Raw genomic sequence first — 18,181 nt, forward strand, 5'->3', positions numbered from 1 at the left:
GTGACGGCTCAAGTCCTACGACGGTGAAGTTGCTCGATTCGTGGACTCTGTTGCCATCTTCGCCTCCGCATCAGGTGATTCAACCTCAGCCCGCATCTCCCTGGCACTTGCTAGGGTTTCTCCTCTTCTCTCACACCTTTTCTTGTGGATCTTGTTGAAGAAGGCCACGAACAGAGGAAGATCCCAGGCGTGGCTCAACGCAGCGAGCGCACGTTCTGACACATGTTCGTCTCCCTCCTCCCTGATCGCTCCCAGGTTGACCTGTCGTTGTAGGTACGGTCTCGTCACCGTGCATCTTCTGCTTCATGTTCTTTATCCATGTTTGTCTTCCTTAGATTCAGTTGACTTGCATCTCTATGCAATTATATTTATAAGTTTACTGGCCGTGTTGTGCCCATGTATGCATTACATTTAGTCGAGCTGGATTTAGGATATATACTATAATCCATCTATAAATCGTATATCCATCTTTGTGCAATTATGTTGATTGGTAATTGAGTGCACCATGAGTCAGTTTTGTTGGCCGTTCTTGTACTTGAGATTATATTTGAGAAATAAAGTATCTGCAAATTGGTATTGTAGAGCACCTGCTTCCAAATCTGGTCAAAATTCTCAAAATAATGTTTGCGTATGATAGTTAAAAGTTGTGTTTTGTATAAAGAGCAAATCAATTTTGGAACCATCAGTTAATGCTTGGAACCTTATTACATTTTTTACTTTGGCAGTCTGAGTCTCCAAGTTAAGTATTTATTTTGAGTTCTTTGGTTAGAATCTAATGCATCTTTGTTGATTTTTCCAGCTTTTAAAACTAAGAATTTGTGAACACTAGATGCATGAACGATCAGTATAGAGTAGTAGTACAGTTAACCTCTAATGAGCACAGTAGGAATACAGGTTAGAAATTGTTGATTTTTAATGAAGGTGATTCTCGACTTAATCTGTTCAAAACTGTTTAGAGGGAGGAACATAGCTAGCTTTGTGCAATCCTTATTCATGACTAAATAGGCATTTTGAATTGTTGGTTTCAGTTTTTTAGTGCAAGTATATGATAAATGCTTAGTTCACTGTGCTAATTAAGAATATGATTTATATATACATACACTAAATAATGGGATTTTGGGAGGAGCAAGTTAGGAAGTTCTTGTTGGAGGAGGAGGAAGAGGACAATGAACTGTTCTTTGTAATTGTTCCTACCATAATTCCGTACCTACAAGAAGAGAAAATGTCTGTACACACATCTTCTCTTTCTGAGTTCCTGGTGCCAAAAAGGTTAAGGAAATCCTTGGAGGGCACAACTGGTGTAAAGTTAAGTTCTGAATGTAACCTGAAATAGTTAAAGCCACAGCGGACTTTCTTAGAAGAGAGAATTTGCTCCGTGACACACGAGGTGTTGCTCTTGAGGAGCAAATTGGGATATTCATGTTTATGCTCTCACACAATGCTAGCAATCAAAGGTTACAGAAAGCTTTTCAACACAATAGCGAGATAATCCATCGGAAAATAATAGAAGTTTTCAAAACAATTCTTGCCTTAACTCATCAATTTGTGAGACTTCCAAGTTTATTCCAAACTCATATCAGAATCGTAACAGATCCTCATTTTATGCCCTTCTTTTAGGTGGCCATCCTTTCCCCAATCTTTTCTTTCCTTGCGTGCCAAGTCCTTAATTTCTTTCCTTCTGTGCAGAATTTGCATTGGTGAAATCGATGGCACTCATATACCAATCACCATCGCAGAAGACAAAGCCCCTCCCTACAGAAATAGGAAAGGAACTCTATCACAGAATGTTATGTTAGCCTGCAATTTTGACCTTAACTTCACATTCATTTTATGTGGATGGGAAGGGTCAGCATCAGATGCAGGAGTCCTTAGATCTGCTGTTAGCAAAGGATTTATTGTGCCAGAGGGGAAGTTCTACCTTGTAGATGGTGGGTACGCAAATACATCATCCTTTATTTCCCCCTATCAAGGAGTTCGGTACCATCTCAGTGAGTTTAGAAGACGTCGTTCGTATCAAAGTGGTTTTGCAAAATACAAAGAACTGTTCAACCATCACCATGCATTGCTTCGCAACCATACAGAGAGGGGCATTGGTGTTCTAAAGAAGAGGTTCCCGATTCTAAAAGTAGACACTTTCCATCCCATAGAAAATCAAATCAAGATTGCAGCTGTAGCAGTTGCATTTCACAATATAATTAGAGGGCAAAATGGTCAAGAGAGGTGGCTGGATGACCAACCAGAGTATATCCCAACAGATCAATATGTTGACGTGCCGGAGGGGGACAACAACTATCCAAGTGAGGCGGAGTCAAACGATGGCAGTACTCTAAGAGATTAGATCGCACACCAAATGTGGGCTGCTTATAATAATAATAATTAGTTTAGAATAATATCTTTTATAGGGGTATGATTCCTCTAGTTTGTGTATGATTTGCTTATGTAATTTTTGGAACTTTCTATTGCAAACATTATTATAATCAATACTTTTTTTAATGCAATTGTAAAGCCATTTCCCTTCTTTTACCAATCGGAATCACTATATGAAGGTGAAGTTCCCTCACTTGCATATCTTAATTTGTTATTTTGAGCATCAAACAATTTATTGGTTCTTTGAAACTCATCTAATCTGAGTTCCAATTGTATCTGTGAACAGGAAGTGTTGCTACAGGAAACCTAAACTTTACATCATCTGCACCTGCACCTGCACCTGCACCTTCTGCTCCTACTCCTGCACCTATCCTGATCTTCCTCCTCCAGCTCTTGCTCTCCCTCCTCTAGCTCCTGTTGAAAGAAGTAATTCTGAGCAAAGCCTTCATGATGATCTCAGTCTCTATGGTACAAATCTCTTTGCCTCCAGTTTTGATGTCTAAGAGATCTCGAGTGCACGTAATGAAAACAGTGAAGCTCAATCTGCCTCATCAAATTAACATTCAAGGCAGGGAGAAGGTGAAAAAAAGCATAAGCAAAGTCACATTGGATCTGCTCTTGAGGGATATGTGGAGTAAAAAAGAGCCAAATTAGCAAAACTTTGGAAGCTCTTGAAGAAAAGAAAACGCGTGAGGAAGAATTTTCAGTTGAGAAGTGTGCTGATCAAGTGGATGCTATGGTTGAATTAACTGATGAGGAGAAATCATATGCTTTGGATCTTTTTGAATCTGAGACACTGAGGAAGACATTCATTACAACCAAGAATCCTAATGTTTGATTACTGTGGCTAAAGCAAAAAATCAGGTATGTCTCTTTAAATATGCTCAGTGTATGGTTCATGAAAAACTTACTTGTCTGATCATGTCTGACTTGAAATGTAAGTAGGGTTGGTATAAATATGATTGATCATGTCAGTTCAATTATTTTACTTTTTTTTTAATTGCAGAGCTCTTATGGGAAGCACTACATGATCGGAGAGTCAGTCGCCAAGATCCCCAAGGTAGCTGTGTTTTTTGTTGTTTACACCAAGAAATTTTTGTGAACTACAGTGCACACTTTAATTTTTTATTGTTTGAATTTCTTACCTGTTTCGTGCTAGTAGCTTCAAACTTACCTGTCAAGGCGACAGGTTTTGAATTGTATAGCTTCATCTGGTCAGTTCCTTGATAGGTTTTGAATTGTATAGCTTCATCTGGTCAGTTTATTGTGAAGTATTGAATAGTGCTTATGATTCATCATTTAATGAGGCCCTAATTATTGAGAACCAAGTTCAGACTAGAGAGGTAGCATAAATATGGACTAATCAGTTTATTATGGAGTATTGAATAGTGCTTATGATTCATCATTTAATGAGGCCCTGATTATTGAGAACCAATTTCAGACTAGAGAGATAGCATAAATATGGACTGTGTTGGGTTTTCTTGCTTTGCTACTTCATGTTTACTGAAATGCTTTGTTGTTGTAGTAGTAGCATCTAGTCATCTGGTAACTTGATGCCGACCTATGTCATCGTTCACACTTTTATGTGTTACTTGCAGAGTGCTTGGTGGAAGCAATGCATAGAAGTTGGACCATCTTTTTTGACAGGAGTTGGTGGTGCAGAATGCTTGACAGGAGCTGTGCATGCTTCTACTTTTGTTAGTTCTCTCCGGCTTTCAGATAGGAGGATAGCACAGTTGGCCTAGAGAGTAAGTCTAGGCTGAGAGCTCTTTTAGTCGTTTTTTCATTATAGGCATTGTGACAGTTTAAATCAAGCGATATCACTAGTATTGTCTGAATTTTGTCAGAGGATGGTAAGTGAGATCAATGTGAATTTAAATTATGTGGATGTAATGGAATTAATTACTTTTATTGTTAAATTTTATGAATGGATGGATCAAAGTATTGTTTGAATTTATGTTCCTATGCTCTATTGGCTATGTCTTGCTTGTTATTGGATTTTTTTCTGAATATCTTGAGTCCTTTTCTGGACTCTGGTTGTCCAAAACAGCAGAAATTGAAAAAAAAATGGCGTGATTCTCTCCCTGGAAAATCGTTCCAAACAGCACTAGGGAGATTCTCCGGTGCGGGGATATCTTCCGTGCGAGGATGGATTCCACGGTTCCATCATTTCCCCATAAGAGGCTTTCTTATCGTTGATAATAAGCCACCTGCTGCCAAATTAAGTCTAAATGTCGGAGTGGAATACATATATCCCTCTTGTAACTTTTTTGAAGTTAGGATGCTTCTTCTTGGTAGAAACATTTTTACTGCTATTGATTCCTTGCCTTAATACCTCCTATGATCTGCAGATGACTGTTTTTGCCGGACTTGTGGCTGTCGCAATCCTGCCCCACGTGCGTATTGTGAAGATAAAACAGCATTGGCATGTGGGCATAATAAAAGGGGTACACTAGCTCGATCGATTCCAGTATGCGCTGAACCTGCGTACAAAAATGTAGTGCTGTTGGTATCGTTTCTTTTTCTTTGTAATGCATGCCATGAATCGTCGTCTTACGTATTCATGAATGTGATGGGTTCATGGATTTGACGTGAGATGAGTACGATATATACTTGGTACATGTAACTCTTGTTGACTACTAGAATTGCACACCAGTTCTCAATTAGTCAAGTTCATCGATAGCCCGGAATGCGGCATCTGCCAGTCACCTCGGAGGAATATCGGCACGTCAGTCCGTGCACGTTTTGGATCAAAATGAGTCCCAGGTCCTACAGAATTGCTATAATGTACGCCGATTAATGTCGAAAGCAAAAGCCCCTATAGCTCAGTGGTAGAGCGTCAGTCTTGTAAACTGAAGGTCCGTAGTTCGATCCTGCGTGGGGGCAGTTTTTGGCCACTTTTTATTTTTGTATTTCACTACACAAGATTCTTTTTTGTGCATATAGTTTGTCCTGTTGGGCACAACTTTTTATTCTGAAGCTTGGCTCTTCTCCCATTTACGTGAAAAAGTTACCATTTGCTCAGATGTGTTGACACTTTTTGGTGCAATAATTCTACACTGGTGATGCTTTCGCATAATCAATAACCCTTTAGCTATTCGGGCAAGCTTTCTGTTTCAGCTAAGGCTCGGTTACAAGGCAAGGTTTTCTTTAGATTAAAGGTACGTACATCAGTATCAAATCACACCGATCTATGGAGGGGAGTGGAGTTGATGTTCCTCAATGCTCACGCATGCTTGGCAGACCCCAACTGGTCACAAATCGAAGGTTAGATTCCAAGCCGAGGAAGGGGGCAAAGAGCTCCTGCTCAATTTGCGAATCTGCCATTGACAAGCGGGCCCCACACCATAGAGGGTAAGCCAATTCGCACAGGTCCAGCCCAAACACGCGAAGCGGAACCCCTCTCGCTTCCCTCGCTCTCCAGTCTCCCCCCGAGCCCGTCTCCGGCGAGCTAGGGTTTCCGCCTCCGCCCCGCCGCTCCACTCCCGCTCGTCAACCCCGCCCTCCCTGGATCTCCAGCCATGTACGGCGGAGGTAAGCTCCCTCGCCCTCCCCTCTGCTCCCCCCGCTAAACCCTAAACCCCTGGAGATCTCACGCGCCCACCGCTCCGTTTTGCCTTGGCAGACGAGGTCTCGGCAATCGTCATAGACGTAGGCTCCTACAGCTGCAAGGCGGGCTACGCCGGCGACGACACCCCCAAGGCCGTCTTCCCGTCGGTGAGAGAAATGCCCCTCTGCTGCTTCCAAACTCCTCACGTTCCGCTGTCGTTTCCGAATTTCGCTTTGGGGTCACAGTACGGCCACCTCTGCCGTGTCTGTAAGCTGTTAGCTGCGAAATGCAGTTCTGGGAAATTTCTTTTGGACTGCCGAATTATATAGCACTCTAGTTTGAAAGTTCGTGAGGTATTTTAGGCTGTTGACTTCAAATGCTGGGTTCAAACATGACACACGGCTGCTTCACTTCGTTCAATACAGATGCATGCTGTGTTTTCTTACAATTTTGCAACAGATATTGACCTGCACGTAGATTCTTACATAGTATATGGATACGTAGTTGATTGCAAGGTTAATTAGTGCTCTCTGTTGGGCACAGTGCAGGTAGTTTTAGCCGAGTCGGGGTTCTAGAGGCTAACTTCGGATCCCACGGAAGTGACTGATAATCTAAAGCACATCTTCTGTATCAGTTCTTAAATAGAAAATTATTTTCCTCTTATCTTAGTTTTTGACCATGCCCACTTTGGGAGGCCATCTCTTTTGGCTAATGCACCTAATTAGTTAGTTTTGCGTTCTGTGAGTATAAGTTGTTAGTTTTACTATTTTGTTGACAGACAAACTAAGATATCATATATGACATGCTCACAAACGTTAAGGATTTACTATGCTGTACAAGAAATTATGTCTGTAATGACTAATGCAACTGCTAAGTGTTTAGCAACTTCTTGTCATCTTTGCTAGCACAATTACTGCAGTTTAGGAATGCTATTTTGTCGTTGCTCCATGGACTCATGCTTGGAAAGCTACCTATAGCAAATTCTTATCGTGCCTTTTGACATGTTAAGGTTGTTGGTTCAATTGAACAAACGGGAGACACCGATGACTCCAAGCCAGAGAAAGAAGCTGACTCTGCATCAGATTCTAAGAATGGAGCTAAGCCTATGGATGTGGACAAAGCCAAGACAAAACGCAAACTTTATGTTGGTCAAGAGTTGGAGTTTAGGAGGGATCATATGGAGGTTAGTATCTGTAATGAGGATTAAGTTTGATTATTATAATTTTGTTAATTATCATTTATTGATGGTCTTTTCCTCCCCATACAGGTGATTTCACCTATGAAAGATGGAACAGTAACTGATTGGGATATTGTTGATAATATATGGAATCATGCTTTCAGGTGAATTCTGTTATCTATTGTCATGTTTCCAAGAAATTTCTGCTCGTTAAAATTGAGAATCAGATATTGAGGTCATTTTCTAGAGTATTATTTGAATATGAACATTGTTACTGCTTTGCCCTTACAATTTTCTGTTAACCTGGTGTGGTGTGTCGATCGTGATACAAATTGTTGTTTTCTGGCTTGATTTAATTGATGGAGATGGTATTATTTCCGTGCAAGCCAATGTTATTGAAATTAGGATTTTTCTATTTCTGATGTGGCTCTGTACTTCCCCTTGTCCCTTTTAATTGTCACCCTGACTTATTCCACATTTCAGGCGGAGGTTGTTGATTAATCCTGAGGAGCATCCCATGCTCATAGCCGAACCATCTACAAACAATGCACAGCAAAGAGAGAAGTATGAGCATGCTTTCTATTTACATTGTTTGTATTACCAATACTTATGAATCATAGAACAACACTGCTGGTTTCGTAGCTACTTTGTTAACAGTCATGATAGATTGTTTCATACATAACAGTTCTATAGCAACAGCATGAAACTCCTTTTCTCAATTGCTTGGGATTTGTTTGCAAACATGCTATCATTATACCTTCTTTATATGTTGTATTTACCTTGGGTTGTTTCTTTCTGGTATTGACTCATGTTTGGGTTTCATCTCTTGTCTATCCCAACTTGTTTGGGACTCAAAAGGCTTTGTTGTTACCATTGTTGTTCTTTCTTTGGTATAGACCTATTGGTATCTCTGTCTTTGCTTACTCTACAAGTTGTAATGTCAAGTTAAATCAAGGTAGACGGATTTTTCTAGCCTAGCTGTCTTCTGAATTATGGTTTGCATATGAATTCTCAGGATGTGGATTTATACTAGTAGTACAAACTTATTTTTTAAATAATTACATACTCTTTTTTCCTTATGACTCTAGAAAGATTTAATACCTTCACGGCTGACTCTTGTTTTGCATGTTTTCATAGAGCGGCAGAACTTATGTTTGAGAACTACAAAGTGCCAGCACTGTTCCTAGCGAAAAATGCTGTATGTCTCTGTCACAATCAAGTCCTGTTGCTATTAATTTGTTAGTTTTTATATTGTTGATTGTGCTATCAGGTGCTCACATCTTTTGCCTCTGGGCGAGCTACATCTTTGGTGGTTGACAGGTGAGCATTTTAATTAGTCCAGTTCACTCAGCCGAAGCAGAGCCCCCTTTCCTCATGTTAAACTGGCCAATTCATGAATGAATACATCTCCATTTGCTATCTGCTTTGATTAGTTCTTCTTTATCCTCTTTATTCAATACAACATACGAACTATATTTTTGCATTATTAAGTTGGGCACAATTGCACAGGTATGATTAGTCCATCCATCCATCCATGGAAATAAAATAGAATCGAGAAACTCAAAGTTGATGCTTTGTTTTGCAAAATTGCAATGACGGATTCAACAGCATTCTGACTATTAACGCATCCACTATGATAATACCCTTATATCACCATTGATTCAGTTCGTCTTAATTTCCATTGTTTTTGAGGCTTCCTCATGGTAAACATGGCTGGAATATGACAATGTGGCCATTTTTGGTGCAGTGGTGGTGGGTCTACTGTGGTTTCAGCCGTGCACGACGGTTTTGTTTTGCAAAAGGTATATGTTTTCGTATATGACAAGCTCGCAGGTTATAGCTATCTGTAAGGGGAAAGTGTAGAATGCCATATATCTAATTAGTGTTTTTTTTCTTTTTGTTCAGTATTAAATTTTGAAAATATGATCAACCAATACTTGTTTAATATTTAATGAATTAGTCAGTTAAGCTGTATTACATTCCCAGATGTCACACAACATCCCTCCAATCCTATCTGATAGCTATATTTTATTTATTTGATAATATGTTTTATGATTGCAGTCGGTGTCGACTTCTCCAGTTGGCGGTGAATTTTTAACTGACTGTATGATGAAAGCCTTGGAGAGCAAGGGTGTCGTTGTAAGCTTCTCTATGGCTTCACATAGCATACTAATTTGCGCTGCCTGTTCACTCTTCTCTGGCTTCACATAGCATACTAATTTGTGCTGCCTGTTCACTCTTGTTTTTCCTTTTCCAGATTAGGCCCAGGTATTCATTTAAGAAGAAGGAAGTCGGTCCTGGAGAATATAAGGTGCTGTTTCTTTTTAAATTGTGTTGATATTTAAACTGTTTCTGTCTGCTTACGATTCTTTCAAGCCAAGGGAAAACTCGCTATGCCATTGAAATAATAACACTACGCAACATGTAAACTGATCTGCTAATATGCTTGAAATACTTTAGAAAGAATTTATGGGCTTGTTTTGATGTTAGAGATGCAACCGGCGCAAAAAATAAGATAGCTAAAAACAAACCCAGGCTATTTAAATGACTGACTTCATTAGCAGCTCAGATTAAGTGTTATTCCAGCTATATGGTTCAGAAATAGTAACCTTGCATTCATTCATATGATGGACTTGTTTTATACCTGGTAATCAATAGTGTCAGCATATTGTAAGTGAAAAATGCAATATCAATATATTTTTCAAAACCCTTTTCTTCTCTCCAGTGTATTGCTCAAGTTGCATTGTGTATGTTTGTTAATAGTCAGATACAGGAATCCTAGGAGATTTGAGTGATTATTTTAGTTCCTGTTCTGGACTACAGTATCCTTATGCGGTTTTCTTACAACTTACGTAGCTCGCTCTAAGGGTCTTATTCTCTTAATCATGATTCTGTTGTAATTTCTCATTCATTTGAATGCGGCATTAGCTTACTACTCCCTCTGTTCCAGAATTTAAGACATTTTAGTTTTGTCCCAAGTCAATTCCAGCATGTTAGTGCATTTTTCTGTAAACTTAGTCTAAATTAGAGAAAGTTTGACTTAGGAGAAACTAAAGCGTCTTACATTTCTGAACAGAGCGAGTACTACTCTTTGCTACTGTACTACAAAATAGTTAGCACTATGCAATACCAAGCTCTGACATGCTTTTGCAGCTAAAACTACACACTAGATTAATGAAAGGGCAAACTTTCTATACTCTGTAACTTTATTGTTTGTCCTTATCATTTCAGATTGTAGATCTTGATCTTCCAAACACAACAGAGAGTTACAGGTTGTACTGCATGGTATGTTCACTTATAAACTTTTAGTTTTTTGTTTTGTATTTTTTTCTCTTTATGGTTTTAATGATGACGCGTTGGATTACAGAGGGCTATTGCTAGTGACATCAAGGAGTCTGTTTGCAGAGTTCCAGATACCGCTTTTGATGGTATATCATTGTTTTATTTATGTGGCAGCTGTTATATTTAGTGCTGTTTCTATTGTGAATTCAATATTCCTTTGGCTTTTATGCATGCCTTGAGTGCCATAACATAAATTATGTTTATTTCGTTGATTATGTCAAAACATTTTTCTTATATTTCCTGTTATGTTCAAGTACTTACTTTCCCAGCTTTATTTTTCTTGCAGAAGTGGCGTATGCAAATGTTCCTACTACTTCATATGAGCTTCCTGATGGACAGTAAGTTATATTTTAGCCAAATTTATTTCCAGTTATATGAGTACTTCTATTTTCTCGTTACCCAAGTCCATCCCTGTCAATAATGTGTCTTTACCTTGGGGGCTTATTTGGCGCGCCTCAACTCTTGGTGCATCTGTGCGTCCCATCTTTGAACAGCATAACAATGGATGATGAAGGACTGACTTAATAAATTTTTATAAAACCAATTTTACCATGCCACAAAATGGATCATGTGGGACTCTGATAATTAGGGTTCAAGAATGAAGGGGATAAGGACAAGCTATTGTTTAGATTTTTTGCCTGTATTTCACATAATGTTAATGGAACATTTGCAACTTCGTTGGCTAGCCATCCAAATCATTCGGAATTTTATGACCATTTTCATGGTCTGTGAGGTGGGATTTACATATGCATCGAGAGGGTGGATGCAGTGTATATCCCATCTTTTCCACTACTCCTGTCTTTAGTATTTTTTTCTTTGGCTTATTCTGTTTATGAGTTTTTAAACTTATTTATCTGATATTTGAGCAGAACTATTGAAGTTGGTGCTGATAGATTCAAGGTTCCTGATATTCTATTTAATCCATCTCTATCCCAGGTGAGTAGTGTGGAAAGCGGTAGTACTTGCTGGTTGGAATAGTTTGTAGGTTGTAACTGCCTAACTTTTTTTTGGTACTATTTATTGTCTTGCTGGTTTTGGTACTAGATTGTCTTTTTGCACGGAAGAAAACTAGTACATTGCTTTCTTGTTTAGTAGATATTAGAGTGGTCTAGAAAATTAGTTTGAAGTCAGTGGACTTGCTTTCTCTCTCCTTACATCTCACTCTCATGCACACAAATTTTATGATGGGCAGACTATTCCTGGGGTTGATGGATTTGCAGATTTAATGTCAGTCCGTGGCCTTCCACGAATGGTGAGTTTTCAGAGTTTCCTACTGTTGAGTGTCTGACAGCATGGTGGTTCTTTGTATAGCTAAAATTGCTGATACTTCGTTTCTACCCAGGTCATTGATAGCGTAAATAGGTGTGACGTTGATATACGCAAGGAGTTATTTAGCAACATCTTGGTAAAAACATGAATTCCAGAGCTGCATTTTGCTACTTTATATGTATCATGCAGGATGGGATGTGCTCCTTCAGCATAATTTTTTCGCAAAATATTCTGACACCTGCAAACTTGTTTCCTGGATAGCTTTCTGGTGGCTCATCATCAATTCTGCAGTTAAAGGAGCGCCTAGAGAAAGAAGTACTAGAGGTACAACTTCTTTTTAGATCTTTAACCACTCATATATACAATAGTATTTTGGTTTGTAATATGGACACTAATATTAGCAGATTTGCCATACAATAGTTTTCATAGCACTGTAGTATTTTAATAATGTCCTACATGACTATGAAAGTATTGATGCCTACAAAATGTATCTGGATATGCTGAGTGCACTGTATTAGTTTGACGCGCATTGCCCCTTTATTTTGTGACCTTACTAGAAAAATGTGGAAAGAGATGGTTCTCTCTGTTCTTGTTCATAGAATCTAAGTTTCTGTGGTTAATACTTGATACTATCGAAATGCTTGCTTACTCCCTGACTCATTTTGTATGGCTGGTTCTTATTTTGACATTGAATTTATTGCAGGAGTCTCCTCAAGCTGCTCGTGTTAAGGTTATGGCAAGTGGAAATTCAGTGGAGAGGCGATTCAGGTTAGACGAATATACTTGCTTGTCTTTGTAGTATTTACCCTCCCTAGGTGATTGGTAGATAAGACTTAACTATTGCTTCTTTTGCAACTGATATGTGCAACGGCATGGCTGATTTGTTGGACCTCAAATGCAGTGTTTGGATTGGAGGGAGCATTCTTGCATCTCTTGGGTCGTTCCAGCAAATGTGGTTCTCCAAAGCAGAGTAAGCTTGGTCGTTTAGGCCCTCTTCAGTTTTTCATACTTTCCTTGGACACCTGATAATATGTGCAATATATCTCTCATCAGGTATGAAGAGCATGGAGTTTCCTACATTCAAAGGAAGTGCCCGTGAAGCAGTGGAACATGTACGCCAATAATATGCTTCACAAGGGTTGTATGTCCAAAGGGTGCGTGTGTACAACAATTAGATGCCTTGCCATGTTGGCTTATGAAGACTCTGGTCGAGCTATATTTATCTTAGTCACGGCAAGTTAGTTTAGGTTATGTAAGGGTGTAAGAGCAGGGTCAGCTAATACTTGCCATTGATGTTAGATACTAGTTCATGTGCTGAATCTTTTTGTCCCATCTGTACAATGGGATGGGATAATACTCTTATTTTGTACCGGAGCTAACTTTTCGCCGGCGGATTAAAGTCTAAGATGATGTGTTTTAACCAGGGTCGGCTGTCCCTGTCTCAATTCAACTGGTATCTCTTCCAACATGTCTGCAATTCTCAACTTCAAACAACGTATTTTAAGCAAGCAGATCTAGCATGGCAAAATTATAGTGCTTCTGGTTTTGCCGGTTACTGCTCGGATTAAGTTAGAGTCTCGTGATTGCTGCAGCTGAGATAGCTATGCTCACCCCAGGTGTCGTAGGCTCGTGTTATTTGTCGATTAGATCTGGTGCTGGTGTTGAAACCTGGATGGCACAATCCCTATGGTGCTATCGTTTAGCTTCGGGGGTGTATTTCATCAAGACTAAAAATATTTATCTATCATGGCAACCTATACATATGAATAATAAGGTGGACCCACTACAGTGGAATGAACAAAGCCATTTCTTTATTAGTGCATTGAGCCAACACACATGCTGCTTGGCGTTTGCCTTCTTTCCTATATGTGTGCAAAAGAATACCCCACAAAGGCTCAAATAAGCCCCAGGGCTCTCGTGTCTCAACTCTCAACTTCAATTCATAACGAGGATAATCTGTTGCTGTTGCTGTTGCCCTCTTGGCACAGCACTTTCAGTACAGTATGTATGTGGAAGCTATGTATCATGTATCAGTATCACTATCCATCACGCCATTGCAGCACCATCTCTGCGTTAGCAGTGTCCATCTTCCTTTGTGTGGACGGGGACCGAGGATGTACAGTACAAACCAACTCCTCCAGGCCCTTCCTGCACCTCCACTAAGATACCAAAAAAACAACCAATAAGTATAAGGCAGTAGTAACCAAGCTATGGACCTCACTAATCTTTGGCCGCCTTGTTTCTCCAAGCAGCGATCGAATTCGGAATGTTGTCGAGGAGGGGCTTCGGGATGCTGTCGAAGAGAGGCTTCGGTATGCCGTCGAAAAGCGGGAGAGGAAGTGTGAGGGTGAAAGCGTCTGGTTTCAAGTTCCACTTGCTCTTCAACCACACCGATGCAATGCTGATGCTGTCTGAATCTTGGAACTCCGGAGTGCTCGAAGATTTCTTCACAGCTTGCAATCCATCGCCGTACGAAGGCATCCACGTCGCCAAAAGATCTTGCTGGCTACTGTTCATATCTGCTCGACTGCCAGGCTTCGGCCTCATGGCCAAGCCCTGCCCGGCCCTCGCCAACAGGCTACTGCCATTGTCCTCCCTTGTTGTCAACTCAACATCGGCTTTCTGGCGCCGCCTTATGGGCTTCTCAGCATCATCGGTCTCCCTATTTGCATCTCCATTTTCAATAGAGAAGCTGCTAGACAAGCTTCTAGCTTTCCTATGGTGACCTGGAGCCAGGTGGTTCAGAGTGCAGGTTCAGAAATTCAGTGGATCACCGGATCAGGAATCATAACCCAAGCAAATGGTAATGGGTTTACCTTTAGCGTACGTCGCCATTTCAGTGCCTTCATTAGTCAGGTTCTCCTGTGGGGTAGGTGTAAGGCCATAGTATCCCTGCAAGAGGCTCATGGATGGTGAAACTGTGCTCCGTGGCGGTTTAAGAAATGGATCCCAAGAAGCACCATTTTTGGGAGGGCGACGCGTAGTCCATTCTCTGAAACAAATAATAATGTTACATCAGAAAAAGCATGAAGTATACCTAGACAAAGGAAAAGGTCCACCGAAATGAAGACTAATGGTCAGCATTGTGAAAAGGCGTCACATGGTAGCATCATTATATACTAGAAAAGGCAGCAGCATATGCAATCACAACTAGGGGAAAGTACTAAGAATCTATATAATGGAGCATCCATTAAATATGCTGTCCTTTTACATCGAAATCCATCGAGCATAAAACAAAAAAAACTTGTGTATTTTGTCAATGGATTGTTCTCTAACGATTTTGTAACTATCAAGGTTATACAGATGTATCTGTCAAGAATAAAGTGTGTGCACTGTGCCACTGTGCAGTGATGTAGAGAGTGCAAGCATGTGGAGGCTGGCTGCACATCTGTTGCCAGGCAGGAATGCATCATCTTTCCTCCTCACATTTTCTCTTTGGGTGTCTGTATCACTAGCTAACAGGTGGCAGATCGCTTTGGAAGTTGAGAAAAGAAACACACAGCCAAGTTGGCACTAGGTGCCAGGTTAGTGTTCAGCACACTCAACAGTGTGCCTGCTAGTGTGAATGGTGGAAGGGGCAGTCGGTTTGTTTTTTTTTTTTTGAAAAAGAGGAAGGGGCAGTCGGTTTCTCACCGGTGGAACACTGCCTACCACACCGGTTAGTTATCAAGGCCAAACCTGCCAACCTCACCGGCCTTTGACTTGCATACCTATACCTTGTGGACCACTGCCAAATCAAATAATGTACTAGTGTACGCATCCAGGAGCAAGAACGGGTGATCACAAAGTCAAAATCAAGCCCGAATTTGTCCAGAATAGTTGACGACTGATATGCACAACCGGAAAGCAGAGGTGCACGATGGGAACTAGAGAACGACTCACGTTTCCATACCCTCACAAGTGACACTAGCGATTGCCGTTCGTTTCAATGCGATCACATTTTATTAAAAAAATTCAATGCAATCACATTATCAGAGAAGAAAGAAACGATCTTGATTTTGTGGCAAAAATGGTGTGGGGTTCTACTGCAGAGGACAAGTCAGGACGGCGATGAAAGGCGTAATAAGGCTGAAATCAAGCAAAGTTGGAGTATCTGCGCGCGAGAATGGGGCACCTGTTGCGATCGGCGTGGCTTGGGGAAGAGGACGGAGGAGAAGTGGTGGCGGCGGCCGGCGGGTGGCGGCCGTGGAGCGGGACCCGGAGCGTCTTGTGCGCGAACATCTGCAGGTCGGTGGTGAAGCCGTTGGCGCGCTTGACGTCCGCCACCTGAACCAACGAACCAAATCAAATCAAATCAAATCAAATCAAAACGGACGCGCAAGCAGATCAGTGTTGGGCTGTTAGCCATCCAATCCAATAGCCGGCCAGAGCAAGAACGGGACAGACCTCGACGCCGTACTTGATGGCGACTCCGGCGAGGGTGTCGAACCTGCAGACTCGGTGCAGGACGTAGCGGCCGCAGGAGGACATGGGCGGCGGCGACGGCGACTGGTCCAGCACGACCTCCTCGCGAGCGCCGCTGCCGGTGCTGCTGCCGCGGTCGTCGTCGTCGTAGCGACGGCGGTAGCCGCAGGGGCGGACGAGGACCTGCTTGACGCCCATGGGTCGCGGCGCCTGCTATTTTTGGCGGGGCGCAGGGCTCCCCTTCCTCCCCTCCCTTTGGCTTCTCGCCTTCTCCTCTCCTCCCACAGGGCACAGGCAGAGGCAGCGCGCGTCGGTGGCGCCCGCGCCCGGCCAAAAAGGAAGAAGAGGAGCGGTGCGGGGGCGAGCGAGCGATCTGACCCGGGGGGGCAAAGGCCAAGTGCCAGGCCGCCCGAGCTGGGTGTTTTGTCTTGTCTCCGTGCACGCGGCGTGGTCCGCTGCGCGTTTGGCTTCACGCACGCGTCCTGGTTGCCGGGTCAGCCTGCTGCCTAGTCGCTCGCGTCCTTAGCTTGCTCGCGTCGCGTCACGCTAGGGAAGAAGGCACGCGACGCGACTAGCGAGTTGCTCAACTTTGGACAACCAAAATTACTGTAGCGTAATTGTAGCATTTCATTTATATTTGTGAATTATTGTCCAAATATTAACTAATTAGGCTCAAAAGATTCGTCTCGCAAAGTACAACAAAACTGTGCAATTTGTTTTTGATTTCGTCTAAATTCAGTACTCCATGCATGTACCGCAAGTTTGATGTGATGAGAAATTTTCTTTTTACATAATGCTAAAGTTAGGATTTTGGAAGAACTAAATAGGGGCCGGAATGGAAGCACCCAAGCCACTTCTCTTCTTTGCAATCTGCAGCAGATCGCCTCTTGTCCAGGCTTCCTGCCCCATTTCTAATCGCTTAACTGTTTACCGTGGATAGAGATGGATGTAGTGCTTGCTACTCGGGGCATAACACAATCGTAGCACTACTGTACTGTTGCTTCTGCAGATGTACATTGCATCGTCACTGTATGGTCGTGTCATTATCAATTTTTTCCCCATAAAAACAAATGATGCATTGACGTATTGGAATGGGAAACAGGGAACATGCATGGGTTGGGTTCCTTCCCTTGAGTCGCTGCTTCGTGCTGGCAGCATCTCCATGTGTCAAGATGGGCAACCCTTAACGAACGGGTGAGGGTCCATGCACCGCCTATTCCTTCCCTTTGGTAGTTTGGCCATTGCGGGGATATTTGGCAACACTCCATTTAAAAAAATACAGCTCCACTCCATCAACATGGAGTTGTTATACGTGTTTGGTTGGTTGCAGTGTTCTAGCTCCAGAAACCTGAGAACTTATGAATAGTTTATTTTATCCTTTGTGAATGGTCCCACGTGTCAGTCTCTCCTCTTTTCCCCCTTCCCTTCCTCTGCTCGCACTGGCGCGGCATGGGCTAGAGGGTCTCAACGATAAGGTCTCGCAGCGCGCGCCTCGACGCCTCGACGTCGCGGCTAGTGAGGAACGGGTGCCTGAGCAGCTGCGGCACCATGACTCCGCCAACGCCTCTGCTTCTTCCGGCACCCGCAGAGGCTCCCCGTGGCAGATGGCCAGTTCCAGCTCCATCGCGGACGCCTTCTCCACATCCGACATGACGGCGAACCGGTCCAGGACGGGCACGGCACCCCCGCGACCTTGGTAGGCAAGCGGCGGCAGTGTGGCCCGGTGGTCAGCAACACGCGGCGTGCGGCGGTTGCGGCGCGGCCCAGCCCCGACGAGCGGTAGTGGATGGGGCGACGGGAGGAAGCGACCGGAGAAGAGGGCGGCGCGGTGGGCAGGGGTGGCGGGACCCCCGCGGGTGGGCAGGGACGGCGCGGCTCATCTGTCGACGACGACCGACTGTGGAGGGCAGGGGCGGTGCGGCCACGGTGGGAGGGGCGACGGGAGTGATTCTTTTGTTTCGCGAACCGGTAAGTTGTGTAATAAGCGGTAATGGTGGGTAAATAACCCACAACTCCACGAGGAGGTCTAAAACGAGTGTTTTGAAGCATCCCTTGATGTACTCCACAAAATA

At 42.6% G+C, this 18,181-nt stretch overlaps 2 protein-coding genes, 1 non-coding gene and 1 pseudogene across 3 annotated transcripts; 3 read left to right on the forward strand and 1 right to left on the reverse strand.

Annotated features, from left to right (window-relative positions):
• The first annotated feature begins 1,108 nt into the window (after positions 1-1,108).
• Positions 1,109-2,502, forward strand: LOC140221486 (protein ALP1-like; annotated as a pseudogene).
• A 2,679-nt stretch (positions 2,503-5,181) lies between these two features.
• Positions 5,182-5,253, forward strand: TRNAT-UGU (transfer RNA threonine (anticodon UGU)). The gene has a single exon. It is a non-coding gene; the product is annotated as a tRNA-Thr (tRNA).
• A 474-nt stretch (positions 5,254-5,727) lies between these two features.
• On the forward strand, positions 5,728-13,150 carry LOC117838195 (actin-related protein 4). Its single transcript, XM_034718122.2, has 20 exons — positions 5,728-5,901; positions 5,993-6,084; positions 6,927-7,100; positions 7,185-7,258; positions 7,578-7,658; positions 8,232-8,292; positions 8,365-8,414; positions 8,842-8,896; positions 9,156-9,233; positions 9,352-9,405; positions 10,326-10,379; positions 10,462-10,522; positions 10,723-10,774; positions 11,306-11,372; positions 11,629-11,688; positions 11,779-11,841; positions 11,967-12,029; positions 12,409-12,473; positions 12,607-12,675; positions 12,759-13,150. The coding sequence occupies exons 1-20, from the start codon at positions 5,889-5,891 to the stop codon at positions 12,802-12,804; spliced, it is 1,332 nt and encodes a 443-aa protein (XP_034574013.1). The 5' UTR covers positions 5,728-5,888; the 3' UTR covers positions 12,805-13,150.
• A 344-nt stretch (positions 13,151-13,494) lies between these two features.
• Positions 13,495-16,518, reverse strand: LOC117838196 (uncharacterized). The gene is made up of 4 exons (XM_034718123.2): positions 16,092-16,518; positions 15,820-15,971; positions 14,522-14,697; positions 13,495-14,431 (listed from the first exon to the last, which is right to left on the reverse strand). The coding sequence occupies exons 1-4, from the start codon at positions 16,305-16,307 to the stop codon at positions 13,926-13,928; spliced, it is 1,050 nt and encodes a 349-aa protein (XP_034574014.1). The 5' UTR covers positions 16,308-16,518; the 3' UTR covers positions 13,495-13,925.
• Between the last annotated feature and the right edge of the window lie 1,663 nt (positions 16,519-18,181).

Source organism: Setaria viridis, chromosome 9 (genome assembly GCF_005286985.2).
Source record: "Setaria viridis chromosome 9, Setaria_viridis_v4.0, whole genome shotgun sequence".
In the NCBI taxonomy this organism is placed as follows: domain Eukaryota; kingdom Viridiplantae; phylum Streptophyta; class Magnoliopsida; order Poales; family Poaceae; genus Setaria; species Setaria viridis.

Bases quoted from the DNA above. Each gene is read 5' to 3' on its own strand.
- LOC117838196 (XM_034718123.2), bottom strand. From the start codon at position 16,307: ATGGGCGTCAAGCAGGTCCTCGTCCGCCCCTGCGGCTACCGCCGTCGC. The intron at 15,972-16,091 runs GTCTGTCCCGTT...TCGTTGGTTCAG, and splicing joins CCATCAAGTACGGCGTCGAG to GTGGCGGACGTCAAGCGCGC. The intron at 14,698-15,819 runs GTGCCCCATTCT...TATTTGTTTCAG, and splicing joins AGCCACGCCGATCGCAACAG to AGAATGGACTACGCGTCGCC.
- LOC117838195 (XM_034718122.2), top strand. The intron at 10,523-10,722 runs GTATATCATTGT...TTTTTCTTGCAG, and splicing joins TCCAGATACCGCTTTTGATG to AAGTGGCGTATGCAAATGTT. The intron at 11,689-11,778 runs GTGAGTTTTCAG...GTTTCTACCCAG, and splicing joins TCCGTGGCCTTCCACGAATG to GTCATTGATAGCGTAAATAG.